The sequence below is a fragment of the Coregonus lavaretus genome, assembly GCF_964263955.1.
Source record: "Coregonus lavaretus genome assembly, contig: HAP1_SCAFFOLD_3546, whole genome shotgun sequence".
Lineage (NCBI taxonomy): Eukaryota > Metazoa > Chordata > Actinopteri > Salmoniformes > Salmonidae > Coregonus > Coregonus lavaretus.
In genome coordinates, this window is record NW_028164150.1 from 8,964 (window position 1) to 30,678 (window position 21,715).

A 21,715-nucleotide genomic window follows, 5' to 3' on the forward strand; every position below is an offset into this window, starting at 1 on the left:
TTCCCTATTTAGTGCACTACTTTTGACCAGGGTGCATAGGGCTCTGATCAAAAGTAGTGCACTATAAAGAGAATAGGGTGTCATTTGCAACAGACGTTGTTAGGCCTATTTTATTTCAAGGGGCTGTGGGCCGCTGAAGGGAGATTGACTCTTCTTTCACTTTGAGATCAGAGAACTTCAAATCCAGTTGTTACGCTCTAAGGTAGGCTATACATTAACCCTATACACTAACCCTATACCATATACATTAACCCTATACCCTATACACTTACCCTATACGCTAACCCCATGCCCTATACACTAACCCTATACTCTATATCCTATACCCTATACACTAACCCTATACCCTATACACTAACTCTATACACTAACCCTACTGGATCCTGGACTTCCTGACGGGCCACCCCCAGGTGGTAAGGGTAGGTAACAACACATCTGCCATGCTGATCCTCAACACAGGGGCCCCTCAGGGGTGCGTGCTCAGTCCCCTCCTGTACTCCCTGTTCACCCATGACTGCCCCCACACATTGACTCTGTACAGGTACCCCCCTGTATATAGCCTCCATACTGTTATTTTATTTTACTGCTGCTCTTTAATTATTTGCTTTTATTTGTTATTTATCTATTTATTATTTTTTTTCTTAAAACTGCATTGTTGGTTAAGGGCTTGTAAGTAAGCATTTCACTGTAAGGTCTACACCTGTTGAATTCGGCGCATGTGGCAAATAAAATGTGATTTGATTTGATTATACCCTATACACTAACCCTATACCCTAAACACTAACCCTATACCCTATACACTAACCCTATACTAGGGGTATTCAACTCCCTACCCTACGAGGTCTGGAGCCTGCTGGTTTTCTGTTCTACCTTATAATGAATTGCACCACCTGGTGTCCCAGGTCTAAATCAGTCCCTGGTTAGAGGGGAACAATGAAAAAACACAGTGGAACTGGCTTGGAGGTCCAGAGTTGAGTTTGAGGGCCTTAAACACATACTCTATACTACAGGACACACTTTAGGGGCCCACACAATCCAGTTGTTATGCTCTAAGGTAGGCTATACACTAACCCTATACCATACCTATAGTGTACAGTATAACATATATATAGTAACCTATATCCCTATGCCCTAACCCTAAATTATGTGTTAAAGCCATATAAATAAATACAAAAATCTCCCTCTTTTCCCATCGTTATCAGAAACAAGTCACACACATCTAAATTCAGGCTAAAGTGTGTGTGTATACGTGTGTGTGTGTGTGTGTGTGTGTGTATAAGTGTGTGTTTGTGTATAAGTGTGTGTGTGTGTGTGTGTGTATAAGTGTGTGTGTGTGTATAAGTGTGTGTGTGTATAAGTGTGTGTGTGTGTGTGTGTGTGTGTGTGTGTTTGTATAAGTCTGTATGGTGTGTGTCATAAATCGAGTTGTTTTTTTCCCCACAGATCAATCTTGTTACGTCTATCCATTTGTTTTATCATTGTAATTCGGGGACATTACATCAGGCTGAGGAAAATAATTGGCTCCATAAATGTATTTTCTTGTGAATTTGATATCATAAAAGCAGCGCTCACAGTGACATCTCTGGTGACAGAAAATATAGAAGAACATTTTAAATCTGTGAAATAGAATAGGAGGTCCAATACCCAGCCGTTTGTAATGTGATTGTGACTGTATTGATGTTCCAACACTATTGCTTTTGCATTACACCAAAATAGGCCTTTTATAAAGGACAGCACTGGCACCACAGATGGAATCACCTTTTCTGTCATCTATTCCTAGGATCATCCCATTAAATGGAGCTACAGTATTGATATTTTATGGGCGAGGATTTTCTATATCTAAAATCTGTAATGACCATTGAGAGGCCGTTTCCCGGACACGGATTAAACCTAGTCCTGAACGGCCCCAAAGTCTTTTAGATTACTGCCATTTTGATCTTGGTCTTTTGGCATGAAGTAAACCACAGTGCTGTTTTATAGAGGGCTAGAGGTTTATGGTGTTTAATACGATTTTATCCACCACTCATGATCAAATATCATCCCGAAGTCATCCTGAAACTCAAAGTAGACTCCAGAGGTAAAACTCTTTAAAAACTTTGTGTGATGATGTAGAAGGCCCTACAGCCGGAACCTACGTCTCCTTAAACTGTCACAGTGAGATAATGTTAATAAAGCCTTTAAACACGCTCTCACAAACTTCTAATTAACTTTTCATCGAATTAATGTCTTGTGAAGTATCGAAACTTGTGTTCAAAGCTCTGAAGCTTAGCCGACAGCCCCATTGTACTAGTCACAATAGCCATTGATGCTTGAATTACTTGGGTGTGTGTGAGCTCGGGTGTGGGAGTGTGTGTGTGTGTTCATTGTAAGGGTGTGTAGGGGGAGAGACAGTGTTTTTTGTGATCTGAGCCTAATTCAATCATCCTAAGCCATACAGTGGAGGAACCCAGTGAGGCAGTACTGCTTAATTACTGTAGATAATGAGGGTGCTATGCTTTGATAGCTAGTCTGTCTGAATACGAGAGGAAAGCATGCACATCTCTCCTATTCCGCCCAGGCACCTTAAAGGGATAGTAAATCTACATAGCAAAATGACCTAGTTTAGCATGTCTGTTTCCTGTTTCCCAATTCACACCACCCTATTTGGCATGGGACGTCATATTGACGTCATTTCCTGGTTTTAAGATGGTTTTCTGGTTAGGTAACCAGATTACAACCAGGTAAAGATGTTGTTTTCTTGTCACAAAAAATATGTGTAAAGAAAAAAAACAGTCATTTTACAACCAGTGTAAAACCCATGGCGCCGCAAAGGACATTAGCCAAACGTTATTGCAACCAGTTTTGCCTGCTGGCCTTGGTAGTCAGTGCACGTACATAATAAAATGTTACTTTTGTTGTTACATATTAAAGCATAGATTTCAAGAAGTCAGTCCAGGGCTTTTCACAAACTCACTGTCTTAATTCAGCCTTCAATACATCAGTAAAATAACTGGAAATAACTTGAAACTAAAACTACATGTTTTCATAACACCACTACTTTCTGGACTATGTCCAAAATGGCACGCTATTTTCTAGTGCAGTACTTTTGACCAGAGCCTTCTAGGACCTGGTCAAAGTAGTGCACTATGTAGGGAATATGGTGCCATTTGGGACGCATCCTTGGACTTTTGCACGAATCTCTTATTAAGCATGCAAGACCATGATCCGACAATTCCGTCTCCAGGTTTTCCGTTCAAATTAAAACTATTCCATCGACTCCCGCATAGACAGTCGTTCCTGTCTGATGTGCTCCATGGAGTCCACTCACAGAGAGCTCAATTAAAAAATGCACGTCCCCCCTCGTTTGGGCTACGATAACCTTCTGCCTTCTATTCTAAAACGACAGCCTAAAGATGCCACGAGCCAACTGAACATATGGTCTATTATCATATAATTGTTAACTAGCCGTGGTGTTACTTCTCCAAGAAGATACATTTACTAACTGCTTCCTTGTATTTGTGTTGAGAGGTGTGATTTGATCTGATTTTACTACACCCCCAAGGCTTATGAAAGCACCTCTGGATGTGAACCGGATTAAAATTCTCTGTGTGTTCCTGGCGAAAGGTTCCAAAGGGGTTTATTTAATGCTTAGGGTTTCATTTTAGACCTACTTAGGAAAGACACTGAATTACATTTGTGAGAATAACAGTGTACACTGTATTATTTAAATGATCATATACTTGTATAAATACATATGATCGGTATCCACTCTCTACCAGGGGTAGCTCCATTCAGTTTTCAATTCAGTCAGTTCATGAAGTGAATTGAAAAAGGTTTCATTTCACTGGAGTCAAATGGATTAGCAAATTGCTTTTGTAAAAAAACACACAAAAAATTAACTCCCCTCACAGTGGCTATACTGCATTATGGGTTTGATTGAATGGAATCATAGGCTTAACTGTTAGAAGATATTATCACTGATTCATTATTTGAGTTTGATTGGAGAAAAACACACACATCAACCATAGTTGTGTCAGCCACAAATATACAACTCCCCCATGACAGCCATTGAGGTGTGTGTGCTAGTGCAGTGTGTTGCATGCACTAGCCCTTTAAGAGGTCAGTATGTCTCTGATTGGATCAGGGAGCGAGTCAGGCAGGGCTTGTGCGGCCGAGGGTCTGTCTGATGCTCCAATGCGGTACCAGGACTGCAGGTTGCCCCAGCCACTCCCGTCTCTCAGCTCCGGCACACACACACACACACACACACACACACACACACACATACACACATACACACATACACACACACACACACACACACACACACACACACGCAGCCCCTGGACTTCATTCAGCTTAGCCTCAATCAGTCTGCAGAGAGTCGCAGGAGAGCACAGGGGGATGTGTCAAGTCAGTGCCTTCTGAAAGTTTGAACGGAACTGCACACACACGCGGACAAACAAATACACACGGAGAACACACACATGCAGGGACACTCATCATGCACATACACAGACTGACCCTAACACACACTGATGGACCCATGCCACACACAGATGGACAGACAGAGCTGAAAGTTTAAGCTTGCACAAGTGTGGACGGACCCCTGTCACACACACACACACTCAGAAACACACACAGGTGCTGAATTACAGTCAGTATGAGTGACGTGTCTGAGACTGCTGTGGTCAGTAGACCCTCGACTACCATGAAGCGACACAAGAGTGTCAGGAAGAACTCCAGGCGGATTTATTCACCTTATCAAGACAACCAGCCAGGGTGAGTTCTACAATCTTAGAAAAAAAGGTGTTATCTAGAACCTAAAAGGGTTATTCGGCTGTGCCCATAGAATAACCCTTTGAAGATCCCTTTTTGGTTCCAGGTAGAACCCTTTTGGGTTCCATGTAAAACCCTTTCCTTAGAGGGTTCTACATGGAACCCAAAAGGGTTCTACCTGGAACCAAAAAGGGTTCTACCTGGAACCAAAAAGAGTTCTCCTATGGGGACAGCTGAAGAAGCCCTATTGGAACCCTTTTTTCTAAGAGTGTACAGTCTACTCTATTCTATTTAGTTCTATTCTATTGATGTTGATATGAAATGATGCTTTCCATGTGCCAACTGAATATACATTGTGTAGACAGAGGACATGATTATTTCTCAGTTTTTGACCTCAACTCCATAGCATAATTTGTTTATGACTTGCAAAAGTGTAATTTACATTTTATACATGGCAACTGTTGTAGTAGAAACGTATCCTTATCCAGGTTCTCAAACAGGTTAGTGATTGATTTAATGTATTTGATCATTAAAGTAGAAGGTTGCTCCAGCTGGAGACAACATTACATATATAATAACATATTGAGGATAAAACTCAGTAAAGCCCAAGGGCTTGTTGCCATTGTGGTCCTCCTGTTATGTTTGTGTCAGGGACCATGTACAACATTCCATTGCACCAGATTTAGCGAGATCACTCATTTTAATCTGTAGTCCCTGGGCAGAAAACAATCAACATCAATACATCATTACAATGCTACAATATAACACACTATTAAAATATATACACTACCAGTCAAAAGTTTTACAACACCTACTCATTCAAGGGTTTTTCTTTATTTTTACTATTTTCTACATTGTAGAATAATAGTGAAGACATCAAAACTATGAAATAACACATATGGAATCATGTAGTAACCAAAAAAGTGTTAAACAAATATTTATATTTCAGATTCTTCAAATATCCACCCTTTGCCTTGATGACAGCTTTGCACACTCTTGGCATTCTCTAAACCAGCTTCATGAGGTAGTCACCTGGAATGCATTTCAATTAACAGGTGTGCCTTCTTAATGCGTTTGAGCCAATCAGTTGTGTTGTGACAAGGTAGGGGGGTATACAGAAGATAGCCCTATTCGGTAAAAGACCAAGTCCATATTATGGCAAGAACAGCTCAAATAAGCAAAGAGAAAAGACAGTCCATCATTACTTTAAGACATGAAGGTCAGTCAATACGGAAAGTTTCAAGAACTTTGAAAGTTTCTTCAAGTGCAGTCGCAAAAACCATCAAGCGCTATGATGAAACTGGCTCTCATGAGGACCGCCACAGGAATGGAAGACCCAGAGTTCATCAGAGTTACCAGCCTCAGAAATTGCAGCCCAAATAAATGCTTCACACAGTTCAAGTAAAAGACACATCTCAACATCAACTATCCAGAGGAGACTGTGTGAATCAGGCCTTCATGGTCGAATTGCTGCAAAGAAACCATTACTAAAGGACACCAATAAGAGGAAGAGACTTGCTTGGGCCAAGAAACACGAGCAATGGACATTAGACTGGTGGAAATTTCTCCTTTGGTCTGGAGTCCAAATTGGAGATTTCTGGCTCCAACCGCCGTGTCTTTGTGAGACGCGGTGTGGGTGAACAGATGATCTCTGCATGTGTATTTCCCACCGTAAAGCATGGAGGAGGAGGGGGTGCTTTGCTGGTGACACTGTCTGTGATTTATTTAGAATTCAAGGCACACTTAACCAGCATGGCTACCACAGCATTCTGCAGCAATACGCCATCCCATCTGGTTTGGGCTTAGTGGGACTATCATTTGTTTTTCAACAGGACAATGACCCAACACACCTCCAGGCTGTGTAAGGGCTATTTTACCAAGAAGGAGAGTGATGGAGTGCTGCATCAGATGACCTGACCTCCACAATCCCCCGACCTCAACCAAATTGAGATGGTTTGGGATGAGTCGGACCGCAGAGTGAAGGAAAAGCAGCCAACAAGTGCTCAGCATATGTGGGAACTCCTTCAAGACTGTTGGAAAAGCATTCCAGGTGATGCTGGTTGAGAGAATGCCAAGAGTGTGCAAAGCTGTCATCAAGGCAAAGGGTGGCTATTTGAAGAATCTTGTCATTTGTTTAACACTTTTTGGTTACTACATGATTCCATATGTGTTATTTCATAGTTTTGATGTCTTCACTATTATTCTACAATGTAGAAAATAGTAAAAATTAAGAAAAACCCTTGAATGAGTAGGTGTTCTAAAACCTTTGACCGGTAGTGTGTGTATATGTACAGTATATATATATATATATATATATATATATATATATACATACATACACACACAACAATAGACAATATAATGATAACATTACATCATAGTTTAAATGTCCCTTGTTCCTACAGTATCTGACATCTTAAGAGTGTGAATATCTTGATGTCCACATGGCTGGTTTGCCTTTAGCCACTTTTCCAGGTTTGCCTTGAATCTAGCCAAGGTATTGCACTCTGTCTTCCTGGTTGGCAGGGGGTTCTATAATCCAGACGCTCTGACTGAAGAAGCTGTCTGGCCAAATTTGGTGGATCTAAACTGAGTTGAGCAGTCTCCTCTGGTTGAAGCGCTTGTCCTCCTGGTATTGTCCTTGCAATATGTAACAAATTGCTTAAGAGGTGGTGGGGCAAGGTCATGAGTGATCTTCAACAGCAGAGAGGTGTCGGCAAGGCATAAGAACCTGTCAAAGCTCAGTAGGTTGTATGTCTTAATGATATTGCGGTGGTGATAGGTGTTTGGTTTTTTTGTCCAGCACTTTCAGAGTTTGTTTCTAGAGCTTTTGAAGTGGTTTCGTAGCTGTGATACTAGCTTGTGACCAGGTTGTGACACAGTACGAGAGATGGGACAAAATCATTGAGTGCATGTACAGCTAGCAGCATCTGTTGACGTTTGGTTTCTGATAAATGTGAAATTATCCAGGTTGCATTTGACTGTTTCATTTACTTTTTGTATTTGTTTTTTGAAGGACAGGTTAGAGTCAATAATTATTATTAAGTATTTAAAATGTGACACCATCTCGATCCTCTGTCCCTTAACAGTTCCCTCAGGCTGATGGTCTCACTGTTCCTGATGGAGAAATACATGCAGACAGTTTTTGTTAGGTTCAATGTAGAGTAGTCCAACCAGTCAGCTATTTTGTCCATTGCTGCTGTAAATTTACGAGTAGCCTGTTGCTTTGTCTTGGCATGTACATAGACGACTGTGTCGTCTGCATACATCAGCATTTACAGTTGAAGTCGGAAGTTGACATATACCTTAGCCAAATACATTTAAACTCAGTTTTTCACAATTCCTGACATTTAATCCTAGTAAAAATTCACTGTTTTAGGTCAGTTAGGATCACCACTTTATTTTAAGAATGTGAAATGTCAGAATAATAGTAGAGAGAATGATTTATTTCAGGTTTTATTTATTTCATCACATTCCCAGTGGGTCAGAAGTTTACATACATTCAATTAGTATTTGGTAGCATTGCCTTTAAATTGTTTAACTTGGGTCAAACATTTCGGGTAGCCTTCCACACGCTTCCCACAATAAGTTGGGTGAATTTTGCCCCATTCCTCCTGACAGAGCTGGTGTAACTGAGTCAGGTTTGTAGGCCTCCTTGCTCGCACATGCTTTTTCAGTTCTGCCCACTAATTTTCTATAGGATTGAGGTCAGGGCTTTGGTGATGGCCACTCCAATACCTTGACTTTTGCCACAACTTTGGAAGTATGCTTGGGTTCATTGTCCAATTTGGAAGACCCATTTGCGACCAAGCTTTAACTTCCTGACTGATGTCTTGAGATGTTGCTTCAATATATCCACATAATTGTCCTTCCTCATGATGCCATCTATTTTGTGAAGTGCACCAGTCCCTCCTGCAGCAAAGCACCCCCACAGCATGATGCTGCCACCCCCGTGCTTCACAGTTGGGATGGTGTTCTTTGGCTTGCAAGCTTTCCCCTTTTTCCTCCAAACATAACAGTTCTATTTTTGTTTCATCAGACCAGAGGACATTTCTCCAAAAGGTATGATCTTTGTCCCCATGTGCAGTTGCAAACCATAGTCTGGCTTTTTTATGGCGGTTTTGGAGCAGTGGCTTCTTCCTTGCTGAGCGGCCATTCAGGTTATGTCGATATAGGACTTGTTTTTACTGTGGATATAGATACTTTTGTACCTGTTTCCTCCAGAATCTTCACAAGGTCCTTTGCTGTTGTTCTGGGATTGATTTGCACTTTTCACACCAAAATACGTTCATCTCTAGGAGATAGAACGCGTCTCCTTCCTGAGCGGTATGACGGCTGCGTGGTCCCATGGTGTTTATACTTGCGTACTATAGTTTGTACCGATGAATGTGGTACCTTCAGGCATTTGGAAATTGCTCCCAATCTTTTTTCTGATGTCTTGGCTGATTTCTTTTGATTTTCCCATGATGTCAAGCAAAGAGGCACTGAGTTTGAAGGTAGGCCTTGAAATACATCCACAGGTAAACCTCCAATTGACTCAAATTATGTCAATTAGCCTATCAGAAGCTTCTAAAGCCATGACATCATTTTCTGGAATTTTCCAAGCTGTTTTAAGGCACGGTCAACTTAGTGTATGTAAACTTCTGACCCACTGGAATTGTGATACAGTGAATTATAAGTGAAATAATCTGTCTGTAAACAATTGTTGGAAAAATTAAGTGTGTCATGCACAAAGTAGATGTCCTAACCGACTTGCCAAAACTATAGTTTGTTAACAAGAAATGTGTGGAGTGGTTGAAAAACGAGTTTTAATGACTCCAACCTAAGTTTATGTAAACTTACGACTTCAACTGTATGTATCCACTGAATAAAAGTGGGCCCAAAATGGATCCTTGAGGGACCCCGACAGAGCAGTCAGCGGATGTTGACAGTTTGATTTTTGTGCATTGTTTTCTTTTGGTCAGATAGGATTCCATCCATCTGTTTGCGTGAGCTGGAAGGTTGTGGGTTGACAGTCTGGATTGCAACACATTGCGGTTCACTGTGCCGAATGCTTTTTATAAATCCAGAAAAACAGCTCCCACAACTCCACCTTCGTCAAGTTTGGACTTTATTTCCTTGGCAAAGATGGAGAGGAGAGTGACCTGGGTGTCACGGTTTCTGCCGAGGCTGCTCCTTCTCCTTGTTCGGGCAGGCTTCGGCGGTCGTCGTCCCCGGAGTACTAGCTGCCACCGTTCGTTGTTTCTGTGTTCGTTTGGTTTGGTCTGGTTTGGTACACCTGTTTCTCATTTTGTCTTGATTATGTGTCCTTTTAGTTCTCATTGTTTCTGTCTTGTGGTTGTGTGTAGTTGTTCATTGTCAGCAGGTGTTTCCATGTCAAGTTTTTGCTCATTTTTCTGTAGAGAGTCCGCACTATTGTGCGTGTGTTGTTTATTACGCTGAGTGCGTTATTTTTCTTGTGCCTCCGGCTCTGTTTGTAGCCGTTCATTCTGTGGACTTTATTAAAGTATTTTGGACTACTTCTGCATCCTGCATCTGATTCCCACACCACACCTACGCCAGCTCTGACACTGGGTTTAGGTGGGCTATTAGTTGGTTGGCCTCCACCTTTTCTACCACCTTGGATGTGATTGGGAGAATGCTGATTGGCCTATAATTGGCCACATCAGTTGAATCTCCAGCCTTGAAGATTGGTGTTATGACAGCAGATTTCCTGTCGTCAGGGAACACTGCTTCTTTAATTGACAGATTTACCAGATGAGTGACTGGAGTTTTCTTCTGCTGGAATTTTTCTTCAGGAGGGCGGAGTCATTTCCATATACATCCTGTGCCTTGGAGTTTTTAATATTTTCATTATCTCCTGCTCAAGCTGAATATTTCTACTGTAGGAGTCAAATAATCTACCCAGCCATTCCTCCAATACATTCTCATGTCATTCAGTATCCTCACTTTGATAATTAAGTTAATGTGTATGACTTTAAAAAATAGTGACAAAATTTTGTTTTAGGTGCACTGCATTTCAAATGAAAAAGAAACATGGTGTATCTCATGGATAACTTGCATATCTTTGTGATTTTGTAGTGTAGGCACTGTGTACATTTACACTGTGTGTGTGTTTGTTTGGTGCATGCCTGCTTCTGTGTGCGGGTGGGCATGCCTGTGTTTGTGCGTCCCTGTGTGTGTCATGCTATGAACTCTAACCATTTGCCTTGCTTGTGAGGAAATTGACTTTACAGAGAAAAAAGCAACTATCACCATCCTGCTTTATTTGAGTCTGTCTTCAGTCACACAGCAGAGCACAGCTGTCCCTCAAGATAACATGTTGACCCCTCTCCTTCTGTCCCATTACAGCCAATCAGATGAGGAGGACAAGGAGGATGAGCATGTGGACAGCAACGACCCAGAGCAGATGTTTCAGAACATCCAGTTTCAGAAGGAGATCATCGCCAACATACGCACCCGAGCCTGGCCCATGAGACGCAAGCTGAAAGCCCTCAAGTAAGGCACATAGATGCACACTGAATACAGTAGACACACATGTACACACCATCACCAACATACACACCCGAGCCCGGCCCATGAGACACAAACTCAACTCTCTGAAGTAAACCATGCACGCACACACACACACACACACACACACACACAGGAAATCCCACACACTGTATTGCTTAATGCTGTATTGCTTAATGAAAGTGGTCAAAAAATGTCGCAGTGAATGTCAATGGACTGTGCTGTGTCCACCACCGGAGTACTCAAGCCTGTGTTATGGTATTGTCCATCACCGCGATACTCAAGCCTGTGTTGTGGTATTGGAGGTGACAAAAAACATTCCAGCTTTTCATACATTGCAAATTATACACCTCCGCAGAGGAACAGTAGGCCTTTATATTGCATTGTTTTTGTGATTATACAAAATAATCAAATGAATTAGAAAATGGGGCTTACCCAAGAAAAAATGTCCAACAGTTACTACTAACTAATTCATGGTAAAATGTGTAATAGTCATAATACTAATTCAAGGTAACAGGTGTAGGAGCTCAAAATAACCCAGGCAGAGATTAAGGTACAGCATCTTAGAATGCTCCCAAATGGCACCCTATTCCATATATAGGGTCTATAGGGCTCTGGTCAAAAGTAGTGCACTATGTAGGGAATAGGGGGTCATTTGGGACGCAACCTTAGCTTTCATTCCTTAAGATGGACAGGACAGGTATACAAATTGATTTGTCACGACATGCATATGCATTTGACCACAGTATAAGAACCCCCCAAACCCCCATGCATATTCATGTGCATGTTTTTTCCCTCTTAGCAGTTTTTTTTTCTCTCCCTGCAGTCTGTGGTTATCCAAATACATTAACATGTCAGATAGGGGAAACATGTAAACACTAGCTCTTCATTAATAACTGAGAACTCATAAATGGTGAAAAAGCGCTAACTCTCCGTCGCTAATGTGCGGAGGAGCCATCGGAGTGTAAAGCGTGAGGCGAAGAAAATAATGATTAACATCCTCCCGGGCTCCTCGCTCCCTCGCCACGTTAATGGCTCCTCGCCCCCTCGCCACATGAATGGCTCCTCGCCCCCTCGCCACGTTAATGGCTCCTCGCTCCCTCGCCACGTTAATGGCTCCTCCCACAGAAAATAAACCAAATTAGCAGGTTAATTATTTCATCACCTGTTAGTTCGCCTGGTTCCTCTTTTTACTGGGGTCAGAACCTCCAGTCCCACACACACATTGCTTATACAAACACCACGTGTGTAGACGGACCCCTGATACATTTGAGCTTTTTTCCTGTTCTGGGATTTAGGATGCTATTAAATTCAAATCTGAGTCTGGATGTCTCCTGACAACACAACAGATCAGACATTTGGGCCGAGTCCGGATACCTGTACATTTGTCCTAAATAGTAGCCTTTTTGGGTATGCGAAAATGTTAAGTGTTATAATATGTCAAATTGATCAAATTTAGTATGCTTAAAATGCCAGGATGTCATACTCATGTCGACTTTTCATATAGTATTCTTTCACTGCTCACTATTGAGGAAGATAATTGTATTTTCAGACCCACGTGTGATTGACAACAGCTGATAAGGGGATGGGTTGTAAATGTACCAAAATGAACGAATGGCGAAGACTTCCCATTGAGCACAATCTACATAGAAAATACATTGGATTCGAAACTGTTGTTTTGAGAGTGAAATTTCAACCACAGGATTATGTCATCATGGTAACCAATTTTCAACATAGACAAACCTTGTATAAAATATGTTGAATTTATACCTTTAAAACACTGTCAGATCTTCAATGTTATATCCCCTTTCAGAAAAACAAACAATAGGCTGGGCAGCACCTCCTACTGGAGAATTGATCTATCTACAGCTACACTTTGGTGTCCCATCCAGGATTTTAACCAAGCCCTGCTTAGCTATGATGTCACTGACTAGTACCAATGTGCTATCGTGAGAATGATTGTTGAGAGATCTCCACTTAGATTCACTGTTGATATCAAAGTCATTCCATACTTTATCACTCATATACCATCAATGATGCTATTTAAGCCTACATTGCATTTGCAAAGTCATCAACAGCGATTGCTTAAATTCAACCCAGTATTCAACAGAGAATTACAGTACAACAATAGGCCTAGGGTTTCAAGCGCTGGATGATTTCAAATGTAATGTTGATATTTGGTTGTGTTGACAACCAAAAACAATTCAAAATCACTTTTGAAATACAATAAATAGCCTATTAACTTGTCTACAAGTTAAGAAATTATGTTGGATTCACGTCTTCAACTCAACCAAAAATTAAAGTTAAAGAACGGGATTAAGCCAGTGGCTCAGATGGAACTCTCCAAGCAGTAGATACGTCTACTTTAAATGTTGATATTTGGTTGTGTTGTCAACCAAACACACAGTAAATAGCCTAACCACATATAGCTGTGATTGAGTACAGCCATTTTGAGAGAGAGGTAGAGGGAGGGAGAGAGAGAGAGAGATAGAGAGAGAGAGAGAGAGAGAGAGAGAGAGAGAGAGAGAGAGAGAGAGAGAGAGAGAGAGAGAGAGAGAGAGAGAGAGAGAGAGAGAGAGAGAGAGAGAGAGAGAGAGAGAGAGAGAGAGAGAGACTAAGACTAAGATGTGCTGAGTGGGTTCTAGCTATAACAGGTTTTATATGGGTGGTTTGATATTACTGCTCTAGGCTTTATGACCATCACAGGGATGAGATGCAAGCCTGCGTTTTACGTCCTCAGTAATCTCTGGGTGAATACTGCTGATTACACGCCCTGCAAAAACACCTCATATTTTACACTGCAGATCACTGGTTCCTACCCCCCGTTTTCACCTGCATTGCTTGTTGTGAAATTCCTATCCCTGTTATCTCGATGTCAATTTGATTGTATTGAGAGAAAAAATGAGATTTTTAACAACGGCATACTCTACTTTTTTCTGTATTAAATGTTTTACTGGTTTGTCAGCTAAGTGGAATCGTAGTTCATCAAATTTCTATCATTTATTGAATTATATATTTATATTTTATATTTACAGTGTATTTTATTGATATACACTACCGGTCAAAAGTTTTAGAACACCTACTCATTCAAGGGTTTTTCTTTATTTTTACTATTTTCTACATTGTAGAATAGTAGTGAAGACATCAAAAATATGAAATAACACATATGGAATCATGTAGTAACCAAAAAAGTGTTAAACAAATCAAAATATATTTTATATTTGAGATTCTTCAAAGTTGCCACCCTTTGCCTTGATGACAGCTTTGCACATGCAAGGGTTTAACCTGCTGCAATTGCTTTTTGTCTGAATTTACATCAATCTCTGGAATCATAATTTGCATTTATTTAAATATGTTTTACTATATCTGATTTAAAATCTGAACCTAGATCAGTGTATTGAATCATATTCACTCTTCCAGTGTGATGTGTGTGTGTTTCTGCTGACTTTAGATCAGAGTTTAAAAGCCATTGTTATCTCCCTGTGTTTGTTCCAGGCAGGCCAGAGAGATTGTCCTGAAGTACGAGGGGAGGCTAACAAGGACCAGAGGATACCAGGCTGCCGGGGCGGATGTGGGTTCACACACACACACACACACACACACACACACACACACACACACACACACACACACACACACACACACACACACACACACACACACACACACCTGTTCTGATAAACAACACATACTGCAAGAAGGTTCACACACACACACATATTATACAACACATTGACTGTACCACTTAAAATTCATCTTCATGTTCATAGTTTCACTTTGACATTTTTTTACTGCAACACATTTGATTGCATGTGGACAAGGATATAATATTTTGTCAAAGATATGGGGGTTCTAGTAAACAATGGCAAGTATTACATTTCCACATCTCATAGCGTGCTGTGGTTTTCAAACAATGAAACAAACCCTGCTGTGCCAATAATGTTTCACAAACTCATTGAAACTCTAATTTCAACACAGATATGAAGATGTTAACACTTTTAGGCATATAAATGCGTCATGCTACTTTTCACATATGATTTCATTGAAAATTAGCTAAGAGAATTAGACTCCTATTTATCCACTGCAGTGCAGCTATCTGATGCCTTCAGCCTGATTTTTACTGTGTCCATTCCCTCTATTCTCTAGGCTGAGTTATACACTTAACATTGCCTTTCTGTTCTCACTGTGTTTACGAGACAGCGAGGTTAGAGCTCTACACTGCTCCCTCTGCCTGTAGGCTTCTCTCTGTACACACACACACACACACACACACACACAAACACACACACACATATATAGACGCGCACACACACACACATATAGACGCGCACACACACACACACACATATAGACGTACACACACAAACATATAGACGCGCACACACACACATATAGACGTACACACACACACACAGCCTCAGCAAACCGCAGCCAAGCAAATTTATAGCCTGTTGTTATGGTTCGGTTTAATTAAAATGTTCCGAAGGCATTGGGCCAGCCTACCCAAGAACCATTAAAATTAATTGACTTTTAGCAAGTAGATTGATGATGAATAATTAATTATATATACATATTGGCTTCTGCTTAATTACAATTTAGAAATCACATCCATTTGTTCAACGAGTGGACTTATGTGTATATGAATAATAATATCTTGACTTTTGAATTAAGTACCCCTCTGTATATCATGAAATGAATTAAATACAATATGCATGTATGGTACAGTAGGATCTGTACATTTGATGTTACGTGATGGGACTTGACTGGTGTTGCTTTGTATGTGTAGATAACTGAATCAACAGATCTTCTCTGAGTAAATTAAGCAAAGAGTTTAACCTCTTCCTCCTTCTTAAACACAAATATACACACACACGCACGCGCGCTTGCGTGCACGCACACACACACACACACGCGCACACACCCTGAAAATAATTTACTGTTTAAGTCCAATGGTATGGGCATCTGAAATAAGACATGATAATAACAGTAAATCAATCAATCAAAAAAGGCTCGCACACAATTATATATATATATATATATATATATATATATATATATATATATATATATATATACACTGCTCAAAAAAATAAAGGGAACACTTAAACAACACAATGTAACTCCAAGTCAATCACACTTCTGTGAAATCAAACTGTCCACTTAGGAGGCAACACTGATTGACAATACATTTCACATGCTGTTGTGCAAATGGAATAGACAACAGGTGGAAATTATAGGCAATTAGCAAGACACCCCCAATAAAGGACTGGTTTTGCAGGTGGTGACCACAGAACACTTCTCAGTTCCTATGCTTCCTGGCTGATGTTTTGGTCACTTTTGAATGCTGGCGGTGCTTTCACTCTAGTGGTAGCATGAGACGGAGTCTACAACCCACACAAGTGCCTCAGGTAGTGCAGCTCATCCAGGATGGCACATCAATGCGAGCTGTGGCAAGAAGGTTTGCTGTGTCTGTCAGCGTAGTGTCCAGAGCATGGAGGCGCTACCAGGAGACAGGCCAGTACATCAGGAGACGTGGAGGAGGCCGTAGGAGGGCAACAACCCAGCAGCAGGACTGCTACCTCCGCCTTTGTGCAAGGAGGAGCAGGAGGAGCACTGCCAGAGCCCTGCAAAATGACCTCCAGCAGGCCACAAATGTGCATGTGTCTGCTCAAACGGTCAGAAACAGACCCTATGAGGGTGGTATGAGGGCCTGACGTCCACAGGTGGGGGTTGTGCTTACAGCCCAACACCGTGCAGGACGTTTGGCATTTGCCAGAGAACACCAAGATTGGCAAATTCGCCACTGGCGCCCTGTGCTCTTCACAGATGAAAGCAGGTTCACACTGAGCACATGTGACAGACGTGACAGAGTCTGGAGACGCCGTGGAGAACGTTCTGCTGCCTGCAACATCCTCCAGCATGACCGGTTTGGTGGTGGGTCAGTCATGGTGTGGGGTGGCATTTCTTTGGGGGGCCGCACAGCCCTCCATGTGCTCGCCAGAGGTAGCCTGACTGCCATTAGGTACCGAGATGAGATCCTCAGACCCCTTGTGAGACCATATGCTGGTGCGGTTGGCCCTGGGTTCCTCCTAATGCAAGACAATGCTAGACCTCATGTGGCTGGAGTGTGTCAGCAGTTCCTGCAAGAGGAAGGCATTGATGCTATGGACTGGCCCGCCCGTTCCCCAGACCTGAATCCAATCTGGGACATCATGTCTCGCTCCATCCACCAACGCCACGTTGCACCACAGACTGTCCAGGAGTTGGCGGATGCTTTAGTCCAGGTCTGGGAGGAGATCCCTCAGGAGACCATCCGCCACCTCATCAGGAGCATGCCCAGGCATTGTAGGGAGGTCATACAGGCACGTGGAGGCCACACACACTACTGAGCCTCATTTTGACTTGTTTTAAGGACATTACATCAAAGTTGGATCAGCCTGTAGTGTGGTTTTCCACTTTAATTTTGAGGGTGACTCCAAATCCAGACCTCCATGGGTTGATAAATTTGATTTCCATTGATAATTTTTGTGTGATTTTGTTGTCAGCACATTCAACTATGTAAAGAAAAAAGTATTTAATAAGATTATTTCATTCATTCAGATCTAGGATGTGATATTTTAGTGTTCCCTTTATTTTTTTGAGCAGTGTATATATACACACACACACACAAACAAACAAACAAACAAACACTAATACAAAATGGTCATCATATTTTCAGCTGCTGAAGAAGGTCTCCAGGTTGCTGTACAACATTGTGGTTCTGTTCATTCCCTGGGAGATGAGGATCAAGAAAATAGAAAGTAACAACTTTTAATGATCTCTTTTATTACTTACTTGAACATGTAAGATATTGACTATATTACAGTAACATTTTATTTCATTTCCTTTTACTGTAATGTGTATTTGATTGTAAAGCGTATTGGCACACTGTCGCCACACACAAACTTCCACACTTCCACACTCATCGCAGACGCTGCTGCTACAGTCTATTGTCTATCCTGTTGCCTAGTCACTTTATCCCTACCTATATGTACATATCTATACCCTGTGTATATAGCCAAGCTGTCATTGCTCATTGTGTATTTATTCCTCGTGTTACAATTGTTTTTCTATTATAATTAGTTTATTTTCGTATTGTATTCTGCATTGTTGGGAAGGGCCCGTAAGTAAGCAGTTCACTGTTAGTCTACACCTGTTGTTTACGAAGCATGTGACAATTACAATTTTATTTTATTTTGATTTTATTGAAATATCAAATAAAATTCAGTTTGGTTTGAGATGGTTTGTGATTATCTGTTTCCGTCTCTGGGTGAAGTTTCCCCTAGTACAGATCCAGGATCAGCTTCCCCTCCCCCAATCCTTAACTTAACCATTAGTGGTGAAAATGCTAAACTGACCCAAGATCAATGTCTAGGGGAAACTACACCCTACACCCCTGTCTCTGCATCCCTCTTAGGTCACTTTGGGTCAGGGGTGGCCTCGTACTTCATCTTCCTCCGATGGCTGTTTGGTATCAACATAGTCCTTACCATCATGACTGGAGCATTCATAGTCATACCTGAGGTAACCGTGTGTGTGTGTGTGTGTGTGTGTGTGTGTGTGTGTGTGTGTGTGTGTGTGTGTGTGTGTGTGTGTGTGTGTGTGTGTGTGTGTGTGTGTGTGTGTGTGTGTGTGTGTGTGTGTGTGTGTGTGTGTGTGTGTGTGTGTCTTCCTTATGTCCGAGGGCAATCAGTGCTCTATCTTGGTCAGGTCGTTATTGTAAAATAATGTGTTCTCAATGACATACCTGGATAAATAAGGGAACAATTAAACAATAGAAGAACAGGTGAAGTGTTTGTACCATAGATGTGTGTATTATGAGTAAAAAATAAAGTTATTAGTGAAAGGATGTCAACTGAATTCCGAATAAAACAAAACTTAAAAATAGCAATAGAGAATTTCAATTTTATTTAATACGATTTGACTGCTCCAAATGTAGACTGTAGCTGAATGTCACAATGGTGAATTGTATGCAGAGGATACTAGAGAGGACCTAACAGATATCGTAAATTCCGGTATGTGCTTGCAAAGTATGACAATAAAAATCAGCACTTTTGGTGCCAGCCGTCACAAATAAGCGTAGAGGGCATTGTTTTTGGTCTAGGTATGGCGGGAAAAGCAGGGCTGATTTATTTAGCCGGCTGACATGCAGACACAGGCAATTTCCCCAGACATCAGCTGGCGCATCACTCACTCCCAATCTCCTGCATTTAGTCCCTCTTTCCTTCCATTCATTCTTCAACCAACCTTTTCCCTCCTTCATTCACCCCAACCTCACAGATTGGACTTTTCCTTTGTAAACTGGAGTTTTCAGTTTTCAGAGATAAGTTGACTTTAGTCGGGATTCAATCCGATCGCAGGTTGCAGACAATGCAGCTTTTAGCTTGGATGGGACAATACAACATTTTACTGTCATGGTGAAGCTGAATGGTTTATGTACTATAATTCAGTCAATATAGATTTCTTTTTTTTAAGCATTGAGTATCTGACTCCATTTCCCACCTGTTATTTATCAGAACTTACCGTTTCTACTTGATACATATAGACCGACCAATGTTATGGTTGGTTGGAGATCATTGTAGATTATGATTGGAGGAAAATCAGAAAATAGAAAATAAAGGGAAAATATTGTTGTGTTTGAGGCAGTGGGTAGTTAAAGTGTCCGTGTGTGTGTGTGTGTGCAAATTCAATGGTAAACATTTTCCCTTCCTAATCCATTTGCCCTCACTCCTCCCCACAAAACGGTATGTACTATATCTCCATATCTTTGATTGCATTGGCATAATAATCCATCTGTTTGTCTGTTTTTCCATATCTTCCCTCAGCTCCTGGCCGGAGAGCCATTTGGAACGACCCGGAGTAAAACCATTCCCAAGGAGCACCTGGCCTCAGCTCAGGATCTGGACACCATCTGGTCTCTCGGGGCAAGGCAGTTTTATCTCTTAATGTTCCCTTAATATCACTGTTAAATTACATCCATTTTGTTGTGTAGTCCGATTCAACTAAGCAATATTTCAACCACTCCTTGTACTATGAGTGATGTTTATGTTGCCAGCCTTCTTCTCAGCATGACATGAAGTACGGAGGCCCCCGAGGATCAACAGAATTGAATCAGGATTTGTTTAAACATTATATATATAATTATATATATAATATATATATATATTAGTGTTCCATGATTGCCACTATGGTCAGAGAGAGGACTCAGCACTGAATGTGCCAGTAATGCCTCAAAAGCGTGTCTTGGTTTTATTTGTTGTAGGCTTTCAGTTTCACCATGTTTTAAAGACACAAGCCACAACTTATTTTGGTTCCCAGGTAATTTCTTGTGTTTGTTTTGGTCCACAGGGCTATCTCCAGTACTCTGTGTTGTTCTATGGGTACTACAGCCCGGTGAGGAAGATCGGCAGTGCCGGCTATCGCCTCCCCCTGGCCTACTTTCTGGTTGGGATGGCTGTTTTTGCCTACAGTTTCATCATTCTGTTAAGAAAGTAAATCACTAGAGTCTCTTTTAATAAAGCTCATTTATGTGGATTGATATTGATGTTAAAATGAAAGTGAAGTAATATTGATAGGAATGTATTACCAAAGGAGACCATTGATGGGGCTACTGTAGCTAATAGCTACTACTAATGCCAAATATTATATTTTTTAAGGTAGACTGAGCGACGGAGATACACAAAGTAAAAAGCATAGTGGCTATTACATTGTAATAGCATGAAGGGAACCCCTGCACATGCACAGATACTGTGTGGGACTGTGTGAGAGCCAAGTCTTGCATCTCGCTCATCTCAATTTCTGCGGCACTGCTCGTGGCATTTCGCTGAGTCTACCTTTAACATGACTTCAAATTGTATTATTTTTCCATGGTCTGTCTGACTAACCATTGTAGTGATTATATTTGAACTGTTTCTGTATTATCTATAAAGGTGTTTGAAAACTGTTCTATCGCCAGTTTAACCTCTTATTAGGAACACAATGATGTGTCGCTAATTGATGCCATTTTGTGTTATTTATTTACATTTTCCCTCAGGATGGCTAAGAACTCCCGTCTGAGCCTGGCCAGTGCCTCTGACGAGAACTTCACCTTCTGCTGGAGAGTGTTCTGTGCCTGGGACTACCTCATAGGGAATCCTGAAGCTGCAGAGAGCAAGGGAGCCGCTATCGTCAACAACATCAGGGTGAGAGAGACACAGGTCATGGTGCAAGACTCAGGGACACATTTCTGTAGTGGAAAATAATTTTGCATTAGTGCAAAACATCTGTAAACCTCATCATCTTGCAGTGATTTAATTTGAAAATAATTATTCAACGTTCCAATGTAAACTGAGAAATACGTAAATAGTTGCCTCTTTATAATGCACATTGTTGAGGTAAAGTTTCAAATGTAAAAATTACTATACAA

At 41.2% G+C, this 21,715-nt stretch overlaps 1 protein-coding gene across 1 annotated transcript in view; it reads left to right on the forward strand.

The window, feature by feature from the left end:
• Nucleotides 1-4,642: 4,642 nt before the first annotated feature.
• LOC311117422 (transmembrane channel-like protein 3) overlaps nucleotides 4,643-21,715 on the forward strand; it is a gene marked incomplete at both ends in the record, with an annotated part of 36,184 nt that continues 19,111 nt past the window's right edge. Inside the window, 8 exons of the mRNA XM_084192359.1 lie at nucleotides 4,643-4,761; nucleotides 11,110-11,256; nucleotides 14,767-14,842; nucleotides 17,990-18,071; nucleotides 18,728-18,834; nucleotides 20,136-20,234; nucleotides 20,659-20,801; nucleotides 21,344-21,491. Of these exons, the coding sequence (XP_084048485.1) occupies nucleotides 4,643-4,761; nucleotides 11,110-11,256; nucleotides 14,767-14,842; nucleotides 17,990-18,071; nucleotides 18,728-18,834; nucleotides 20,136-20,234; nucleotides 20,659-20,801; nucleotides 21,344-21,491 (921 nt within the window). The remainder of the gene's footprint in view (nucleotides 4,762-11,109; nucleotides 11,257-14,766; nucleotides 14,843-17,989; nucleotides 18,072-18,727; nucleotides 18,835-20,135; nucleotides 20,235-20,658; nucleotides 20,802-21,343; nucleotides 21,492-21,715) is intronic.